The 10,279-nt window shown below is 39.3% G+C and overlaps 1 protein-coding gene across 1 annotated transcript; it reads left to right on the top strand.

The window, feature by feature from the left end:
* Positions 1–1,176: 1,176 nt before the first annotated feature.
* On the top strand, positions 1,177–4,373 carry LOC103945652 (probable serine/threonine-protein kinase PBL5). Its single transcript, XM_048588813.1, has 5 exons — positions 1,177–1,459; positions 2,273–2,547; positions 2,784–2,973; positions 3,105–3,496; positions 3,772–4,373. Exons 1-5 carry the CDS (start codon positions 1,372–1,374, stop codon positions 4,072–4,074), a joined length of 1,248 nt encoding a protein of 415 aa, XP_048444770.1. The 5' UTR covers positions 1,177–1,371; the 3' UTR covers positions 4,075–4,373.
* Positions 4,374–10,279: the final 5,906 nt, after the last annotated feature.

Genomic DNA, 10,279 nt, shown 5'->3' with positions numbered 1-10,279 from the left:
CTTCCCCTTTCACAGCAGAGCAATATCATGGGGAACCGCGTACAGTCAGAGGGTCCCCTTAATGCAATCCAGTCGGACCTTCCCCGTACACCAACTTTTCTTTATTACAGATCCGACGGCTGCGGGGACAATCTGTGACGGATGAGCATCACCTGCGGGTAAGAAGGACGAATTCTGAGAAGGAAGAGAGACTTGGTTGCTCGCCGGAGGAAAAGGACAAAGATTTGTTGCGAACCAGCTCGCAACTAAAATCACGCTGGCCAATAAGAAACGGCCACGTCGGCAGAGCAATTATGTGATAGCAACACGTAAAAGACAAAACAAAAATACCGTACATTTAATGGTAGTTGACCAAACAAACCAGTGCGCCGGAACGACGGCCTCGGCGCGGATGTTGTTGCAAGCGCGGACAGATGCAGCAGATTACAGCCCCCGTCGTTCTACTTCTAGAAGCAAAATTGGTGATTATTTTTCAAACTCCATGTTGTACTTAGTGCACCTGTGATTAAAACTTGCAGGGTTCTTTTAATTTTAGTATACGAAAAGTTATATCTAAGATTAATTTTGATTTGTAGAGACGTATTTTTGAGGCATGTAAATTGCCTACCTAGTTAAAGAGATATTGTTTTTGTTTTTTGCTAAATATAAAAGGAAAGTTAAACATGTTATATCAAATACACATCGTATACAAGTCGATTGAAAACTATATCCAAACTATATACATACACACCATATTAATCGAATTATAAATATAATTTCAAAGTTGAATAATGCTACATGTAATGTATGGCGCGTTTACTTGTCAAGAAACGTTGAACATAAATATCATCCTTATCATAAAACATAGAATAGGAAATGGAATCTATTACGATACACATCGTGTACAAATCAGGCACATTGTATACTTATCTAATACACCTCGTATCAGTTGAATTATAATCATAATTCTAAACATAGCAACGTCACATGTACGACACTGCGTAATCTACTTGTCAATAAATATCGAATGTAGAATTCACGTCCATTAGAGACGCGCTAAGTAAACATATGAGAAACAGTGTTGAAAAATAAATTGATGACGTGGCAATCTTTAATCGGTAAAAAATGGAATTTATTTTGCGGTTAATTTGCATCACAAACCAGCCCCTCCCCCATATAAATTGAAGAATAGGGTCACAAAAAAGTACAAAGAGAGTCTGTCACTTTGTGTCTGAGTTTTGCAAACGCATTCTCCTTTCTTTCTTCTTCTTTCATTCTGCTCTGTTTTCTTGGTTGGCTGGTTTTCTATGCTTTTTTTTGGGTGCTCTGTTTTTGTGCGCCAGTTGAGATAAAAAGCAGTGAGCACAAGAAGAAAAGAAAAAGGGGAAGACGATGAGCTGCTTTTGCTGGTCGAAGAAATCAACCAAAGAATCAGAGAAGAAAACTACCCACGTCAACACCAACAAACCCAATCATCAAGGTAAGAATTCTTTTCCGAAATTATTTGATTTAATTCTGGGGTCATTGAATAAAACCCATGTTTTATATGATCGTATTTGATTTTTTTGGATGATTTTATTTTATTTTTGGCATTGTGGGTTTTATTTTTGGATGTTATAATTTGATAATTTTCTTTCCTTTTTCTAAATCTGTTTGAATTTTTTGGGTAGTACTCTTTACCCTACCTGGGTTTATGCGTGTCTTTCAATCTGTGAATAAAAGCCATTAAATTTCATCCATTGTATGAGTTCTTGAATTTCTTCCATTTTTTTACTTATATAATTCTAGGGTTGAATTTTTTGAATTTGGTTTTGAATGGCCATTCTTTGCCGTGAGATTAGTGTCAATTTTTGAAATTTTGCAGTGGATGAGGAAAGAATTATGGCTGAATTTTTGTCTAGTGAAATGGGATTTAATCACATATATGAAATTTTATTTTTGTTCATCTGGGTTTATGTTAAATTGTTAATTTTCTCATCTGGTGCTAAATTAATAAATTTAATTTGATTCCTGTTGCTGTTCATTGAGACAGACTGTTGCTCATTCATTTTGTTTGTTTCTTTGCTTGGTTAGGAAGGTCCAATCTATATTCCACACTCCTTTTAGTTTCGAATTTTGTCAGTTTGTATTCTTTGTTTGCATTTAGAATTGCATGACTCCGATATTTCACCCCATAAATTGATAGAATTAGTCGATGTCGAATTTTTGGATTTTGGTTACCATGTGCTGTATTTTGTCTTTTTTCTTGGCATTCTCAAATCTCATGTATATTTGCCCGTTTTGATCCGTGAAGTGAATACGAATGGGAATGTGAAAAAAGAATTGGGTGTGAAAAAGGAACTGGGTGTAAAAAAGGAGGAGGCGATGAAGGATGACCAGTTGTCGTTGGATGTAAAGGAGTTGAAAATAATCGAGGGTTCCAACGATGGAAAAACCACTGGCAAGCGGGCACAGACATTTACATTTGCTGAACTTGCAGCAGCAACTGGCAATTTCAGGTCTGATTGCTTTGTAGGTGAAGGAGGATTTGGAAAAGTTTACAAGGGTTGCTTGGAGAAAATTAATCAGGTCCGTAGTGATTATGTGAATGTTAGTTCTATCATTAAATCGAGCGTTTTTAACTCAAATTGTTACAATTGTTTTCAACTGTTTGAACTTGTACGTGGAATTGAATTCTGCTGGGACATTACTCGTACCCTTTTATGCCATTGTATCAAAAAATGTGTTTTGTTCCTTGAGTTTCATTTAGTAAATGACTTATAAGCTCAAGGACTGACCCGAGTTTGCTATTGTTGTGGTTCTAGGATGTTGCTATTAAACAGCTTGATCGTAATGGATGCCAAGGACTTAGGGAATTTGTTGTCGAAGTATTGACGCTTAGTTTGGCTGACCACCCTAATCTTGTCAAACTGCTTGGATTCTGCGCCGAGGGAGAGCAGAGGCTATTGGTTTATGAATATATGCCATTAGGATCTTTGGAAAACCATTTGCATGGTATGCAGCTGAAACAATCCAAAATACTGCTCTTGTTGTATGATCGAGATTACCATTTCACTTTCTTTTACATCTGCCCCTTATTATCGCAATGTGTTTGAATTAAGTATCACATTTGTTTTGCTTTTCAGGTCTTTCACCCGGAAGTAAGGTGCTTGACTGGAATACAAGAATGAAGATAGCAGCTGGTGCTGCGAGGGGTTTAGAGTATCTGCATGAGAAAATGCAGCCCCCTGTTATATACCGTGACCTGAAATGCTCAAACATTTTGCTTGGTGAGGGGTATCATCCAAAGCTTTCAGATTTTGGCTTGGCTAAAGTAGGTCCCAGTGGAGATAAAACTCATGTTTCTACTAGGGTTATGGGTACGTATGGGTATTGTGCACCGGATTATGCCATGACAGGTCAGCTGACTTTCAAATCAGATGTTTATAGCTTTGGGGTTGTTCTTTTGGAGCTTATCACAGGAAGGAAAGCTATTGATAATACAAAACCCGTCAGAGAGCAGAACCTGGTAGCATGGGTAAGATAGCTCTAGTTGCATTCTCTTCTTTGATATCTACTATTGCACTTCATTCCATGGAATTGAATATGTTGATTTCATGGTAGCTGCTGTCCTTTGAAATATTGCGTGGTATGCAATAATATCGGAAATGCTGATGGTTCTGGCAGCCCTTGTTAATCAGATTTGTAGGCGCATTTTAGGTCGGGCCCAACCGCCCAAGAGGCTGGATATAATTTACCAGTAGTTTGATTTCAGAACTGGTTGTGTATCCTTAACCGTTACATTGTTTTCAGGCAAGACCCATGTTCAGAGACCGGAAGAAATTCTCATTAATGGTGGACCCGTTGCTTCAAGGTCAGTATCCAGTCAGGGGATTATACCAAGCTCTTGCCATTGCTGCGATGTGCGTTCAAGAGCAGCCCAATATGCGGCCTGTCATAACGGACATAGTTACAGCGCTGCATTACCTTGCATCCCAGAAATATGACCCCCGAACTGATCCAGGTCAAACCTCGAAAAGGGGTCCATCTTCTCCAAGATTGAAGAGTGATGATGATATAACGCAGATTGGAGGAGACAGGCCAGAGAGAGACTGAGCCGGAGGATTAGGTTATAGAATAAAGCGGCCAATACCATTTTTGTGGCCTTGTAGATGATGTGCCTGGTTATCAATTTTTGCATCATAGAAGATAACAGGTACTACTGCCATCCTCAATATTCATACAAAGAGAATTTCTGCCTTTTCTTCTCTTTTTTTTTTGTTTTTTTTTTTTTGTTTTTTTGCGGTGTACATGAGAGATGGCGTTTCTTGTATGTAAAATGCTTCGTTGTAGGAACATTTTCCCATTGGATTAGTTACCCTTAATTTCTATAAAAGTTCCATTCTTTGGCCGGATGCCTCCTTTCTCTCTTTTTGTTTCCCTTGTCTCCATCGACGCAGGTAATGCGAATACCAACCCATGCCTTAAACTCCTTGTATTCTTGACCAAGCCCGTCACGAATAGATTCGATGAGCTCATCATCAATGATGCTGGAACTAGCATGGTGGAGAGAATCAGAAAGACTTCGAGCATGCAGTAAGTAGTCACTCATAGGTTTCTCGGGAGTTTTCTTCAAGTTACGGAGTTGGTCTCGAATTCTGCGAATGCGAGTCTTAGAGAGGGGAGAGAGACGCTTCTCCAAGAGTGACTGTGCGTCATAGGCAGTGGTGCAAGAAAGCAGGATAGGCTTGATGGGGGAGGAACAAGCTGCTTTAATAAAACCGAGGACCAGTTTGCCTTGAGAGTAGGCGGGCTTGACGGAGCCGTCGTCGAGCTTTTTGGAGGGTTTAGAATTATAGGCCATAGTGCCTTCAAGAGACCATGAATCTCAAGAACATCTTGAAATTGAAATGGCCAACTGAGAAAATTGACTTTTGTACATCATTGACTTCTGTACAACAGTTACAGGTAAGTAATAGTACAATTAATGTAATACAATCAGCGAGTTTATTATGATGAAGAAGATCCTGGCTGAGTGGAGACAATTGAGGGATTCTTGTCTGGTTGACTTGTGCAACGTTCCTCTGCAGATTTGGTGGCTGTGATAGTTCCCTTGTCAGATATCTCCACGCTTCATTTCTCGAGACTTGGTGATCTTACTGAACTTGACTTATGAGCCAATAACTTCGGTAATTTGCCAACAAGCCTTACTCATGTAGGTCCTTGAAGCAATTGGATTGAGGCGAAACCATTTGGAAGGACAAATGCAACCTGACATCGTTTCATTGAAATCATTGTCCTTCCTCTCGCTTAGTTACAAACGATTCACAAATGTTACAGGATCCATGAGGATATTGATGGGTTGCAAAAATCTTCACACGCTCCTCTTTACAGGTTCTTTAACAGACGAGGACCATCTGATGAGGATGCGGCGGATTTTGATGGACTTCAAAATCTTCGGTACTTGGGTTTGGGTAAATTGTGAGCTCATCGGTCGAATACCTGAAAGGTTATCAAATCTCAAGAATCTGGAGGTCTTGGAGCTGAATAATAATAGAATCACAGAGCCAATTCCTAGTTGGTGGGAAGTCTTCCGAGGCTGTATCATATATACTTGGAAAGCAAGTTGATTAATGGTGAATTTCCAAAGGAACTTTGTACACTTCCAAGTTTGGTGTCTGAACCTACTACAAGCATATATAGACCATTACGATCTTGAAATGCCTGCTATTCTGGTCCGCCTGAAGATTCAATTTTTTGCAGCACACATTGTCTTACTTTCCAGTTGGGATATTCTTAAATGACAACAGAATCTGTGGCAATATACCTTCTGAGATCGGTCAATTGAGGCTTCTCCAAGGGTTGGTTCTAGGCACGAACAACTTCTCTGGTGGTATTCCGGACAAAATAAGTGACCTAAAAGAATTAGAGACTTCGGATCTCTTTGCAAATGATTTGTCCTGAAAAGTCCCATCATCATTGGCAAGCCTGAATTTCTTGAAAGAGTTTAACGTCTCATACAATAATCTCGAAGGTCCAATACCAACAAGCACACAGCTCAAAGGCTTCAACGCTTCTGCATTTGAAGGGAATCCGAAACTTTGCGGCCTCCGGCTTCCGAATAAGTGCCAACATAACAAGGACATTGATGCAGATGATAAAAACAATGAAGACGCAGACAATGAGCATTAATTTCCATGGTTTTAGATGTTCCTTGCGTTAGTGTTTATTGTAGGGAATTTGGGGAGTGTGGTTCCTTGATTATTATGAAGATATTTTCAATTCCTAGGCGATGTACAAGATAGGCTCTGTGTCATGATAATATCGTTCGCATAACCAGGATTAAACGAAGGCTTAGTGGCTAGAGTACTGTACCTTTTATGCCACTTTTTTGTAATACTACTTGGCTAATTAGGAGCCCGTCCTCCACATGGCTCCGTCTCTGTAGGGTTTAAAGAAATTGTTCCTATGGTTTATTCTACTCATCGCATCATTGTTCATAATGTTCTGACATCGATCTTCTTGCCAAGGACGTCTATTTTATCAGGTTTATGATGTATGCCCTACCGGGTTTTGTGGTACGCTGTTGGCCTTAGGCCAATATTTGTAGAGGTTTTGTGACATGCATCCCCATATTTTGGTTATATACTCGCAAGGGAGATTTTGGTAGGGTTGGTTGTGATTGAGTTTTTTGGGGTTTAGATATAACTAGTAATTGTGCCCGCGCGTTACCGCGGGTTTTAAAAGTGTATGCATAAAATTTGCAGAAAGTTTTACAAATATATATGTGAATTCATCATATTTACAGGAAGGAAAAAAAAAATATAGAAATAACAGATGGTACAGCTTTGTTTTGGTAATGGAGCAATTGTAAGAAACAATGTATTTGTAATCCAAAGGTTAAATTTGTGTTGTAGGGTGTAAAAAAATGTTGATTCAAATGTCAGTTTGTGAAGGTCGTTAAGTGTGTAAATTGACAGTTATCGCGGATGAAAGTGTTTAGGTCTTTAATATTTAACAAAGGGTAGAAATAATATTGTTCTTGTTAACAAGTTAAACAGTTGACAAATAATTTTATCAAAGCAAATAAAAGATGGTGGTAGAATGGTGTGATAGGAGCATTTTTATGCGACTTAATTGGCTTGTTCTCATGCATTTATGTTGTTTTTCCTTAGTTAGTTTAGTGTTTAAAGTCATTTTCGTGTAATTTCAGGTTTTAGTGTCAAAGTATGCAAAAAGAAGCAATTTGGAGCATTCTAGAGCATTTTTGGGCCAAGATTGGATAGTGCAAGCATGGAGGCATGAGGATGGACGAATTTGAAGGCTTGAATTCAGTTAGGGAGCTGCAAGGGGGCCTAAAAACCTTATTTCTAGAAGGCTTTATCTATTCACACATGGTGCCTAATTTCTGTATTGGAAGAACAAGCCGTCCTAGCTTGTCACTAGCCGTCCTACCTTGTCTCCTAGCCGTCCTACCTTGTCTCCTAGCCGTCCTAGCTTGTCACTAGCCGTCCTACCTTGTCTCCTAGCCGTCCTAGCTCGTCACTAGCCGTCCTAGCTTGTCACTAGCCGTCCTAGCTTGTCTCCTAGCCGTCCTAGCTTGTCTCCTAGCCGTCCTATCTTGTCTCCTACCTTGTCCAAGCCGTCCTACCTTGTCCAAGCTACACACATATATCCTTTAAGTGTTTCATGTATAGAATTTCTGGTACAAAACCTTTTGGTTTCAACTAAGTTCTAAACCTTTCCTAGCCCTATAAATAAGGCTTTGTAGCAAGGCACTAAGGGGATCACTCATTCACCCAATTTTCGTCCATTCATCTAGCCACACCACTCTACACATCCTAAAATCCTAGAAACACAATTCCAACCAAACACTACACCTTGCCGTGCCTATCCTCCATCCAATTCCATAATCCCTGATCCTAAAACACATCCCAACCATCCCTTCCACCTTTGTGCCGTAGCAAGGAGAAAGAAGGAAGGACTCTTGGATGCTCAAGCTTCGTCGTTGGTGCATTCTAGGTGTAATTCGTTTTATGATTTCAATGTTTAATTTATTTTCCTTTCATTTGCTATGAACATGAGTGGCTAAACCCCTATTGGTTAGGGGTGATTTCGAAGCCATAACTATGTGTGCAAGATGATTTGATAAATTCCAGTTATGAGTTCTTGAATCGTGAATGCAATTGGCTTAACTGTGCGAGTAATAACATATTTGTGTTTGTTAATTAGGGGTCGACACTTAATTGGCTTGCATGAATATGATGCTAGAATATAAGTTTGTTTCACATAATTGTCACACACTTATATTCACAAGTAGTGAAGGTTGCTAGTCACAATCGCGTTAAGTTCAATTCCTAGCATAAGCGTCATGATGTCATAGTCACAAGTGCTTTGTCAATGCTTATAGTTTTCATTGAACGTAATGATCTTTGATTGTATCTTTATTATGATGTCATGTAAGGAACTTTTGAAGAATGCTTTGGGTTGTCGTATGATGTCATCCAATTCAATAACACAAGGAAAACTTGAGAATTAACTAGTGATGTCACGGTTAATTTGGGGCATTGTCATTCATAATTCTATGAAGGAATAACTGGAAATCGAGTCATTTGCATACTTGTCATGTGTGGAGAAAGAACCCCTAACTAGTCCATCATCCATTAAAAACCCCAAAAACGTTTCAAAATCAGTTTTACTTTGCAATCTGTTTTCTCAACTTTAATTTCGTCCAAATCAAATCCCCCTTTACTTTGAAGTCTCAATTTAGTTAGAAATTGTTTTGGTTCATGTTTTTAAGTGTTTTGAGTCAAGTTTTCAACCAATTTCGTCCAAATTAGTGTAGGTGCTCAAAACTGCCCAGAAAGTGGTTTTTAGGCAGTTTTGAGTCTTCTAGTTGTTGTTTTGAGTTTTTGTTTTGTTTTAGTGTTTTAACTTTGGTTTTTCATTCTTTGAGTCCAAATTAGTGTTTTTAACTTTGTTTTGGAGTTCTTAGGTCAGTTTTCAAGAGTTTAGCAATCCCTCCTAATCCCCGGTTTTGAACGATCCCTACTTACATACTTTGCTACAATTGTCAGAAGAGGGTTTAATTTGTGTGCTTAATATATTTCGCATCAAATTTTTGGCGCCGTTGCCGGGGATTAGCAACTTTGCTAATCCCTTGTATTGTTTTTGTTTCATTTATTTCACTTTGTTTCTGATTTTGTTTTAGTTTCTGACCTATTTTTGTTTCTTGTTTTTTAGGTACTAGTGCATGACGCGGAGTTCTCAAACTGTGCATGCACATATCTTAGACTTTAACGACGAATTTGAACGTGATTTGAGAAGAAAGAGGAGGCATCCCGAACGTAGTGAACCTAGTTCAAGTTCAGAGGCCGAATCTGAGTTTGAAGAAGTGGAAGAAGAAGTTATGGCAGCGGACAATCGGACCATTAAAGAGCTTTCGGCCTCAGGATTGGCCAATGCCGCACCATTATGCATTCAATACCCCGCGGCTGCCCAAGGCAAGACCGATGAATTCGAGTTGAAGTCAAGCTTGTTGCACCACATTCCTAAATACCATGGGCTTTCCATGGAAGATCCAAACAAGCATCTTAAAGAGTTTGAAGTAGTTTGTTCAAGCATGACTCCCGTCAATGTTGACGGAAGTATTTTGAAGATGAAAGCTTTTCCGTTCTCTTTAATGGATAAAGCTAAGGATTGGTTATACGAGTTGGCTCCTGGCACTGTCACTTCATGGGAGAGTATTAAAAGAGCGTTTTTGGAGAAGTTTTTCCCAACTTCTCGCATCATTCTTCTTCGTAAAAAAATAAGTGGAATTCAACAAGATGAAGGTGAGTCTTTTCCTGCATACTATGAACGTTTTAAATCACTTGTTGCTTCTTGTCCACAGCATCAGATGAAGGAAGAGCTACTTTTGCAATACTTCTACGAGGGCCTTCTACCATTAGAACGTCAAATGCTCGATACCTCGGCAGGTGGAGCATTAGTGGACAAAACACCTATGGCTGCCAAGACCTTGATTTCTAATCGAGCGTTGAACGCTCAACAATACGAAGGAGTAGGCCAAAGAGGACCCCCACGGCAACATGTTCATGAGGTAAGTTCTACTTCCGACATTAATTCACAATTGGCTAATCTTACTTCTATTGTGTCTCAGTTGGCCGAGGGCATGAAGATGCAAGGACCAATTGTATGTGGCGTATGTTCTATGCATGGACATGCCTCTGAAAAATGTCCACAGTTGATTGAAAATGGTGGATGGGAAAGCGCCAATGCAATTGGGTTTCAAGGCCAAAACCAACCAAGGAACGATCCTTAT

Source organism: the organism of the source record quoted next, unplaced genomic scaffold (assembly GCF_019419815.1).
Source record: "Pyrus x bretschneideri cultivar Hongxiangsu unplaced genomic scaffold, Pyrus_bretschneideri_v1 Contig29, whole genome shotgun sequence".
Lineage (NCBI taxonomy): Eukaryota > Viridiplantae > Streptophyta > Magnoliopsida > Rosales > Rosaceae > Pyrus > Pyrus x bretschneideri.
This window is presented reverse-complemented; position numbering and strand designations above follow the sequence as displayed.

What these genes read in the sequence shown, in the direction of transcription:
- LOC103945652 (XM_048588813.1), top strand. Translation starts at nt 1,372, where the DNA reads ATGAGCTGCTTTTGCTGGTCGAAGAAATCAACCAAAGAATCAGAGAAG. An exon ending in TTTGGAAAACCATTTGCATG is followed by an intron (nt 2,974 to 3,104) that starts GTATGCAGCTGA and finishes TTTGCTTTTCAG; the next exon opens with GTCTTTCACCCGGAAGTAAG. An exon ending in AGCAGAACCTGGTAGCATGG is followed by an intron (nt 3,497 to 3,771) that starts GTAAGATAGCTC and finishes CATTGTTTTCAG; the next exon opens with GCAAGACCCATGTTCAGAGA.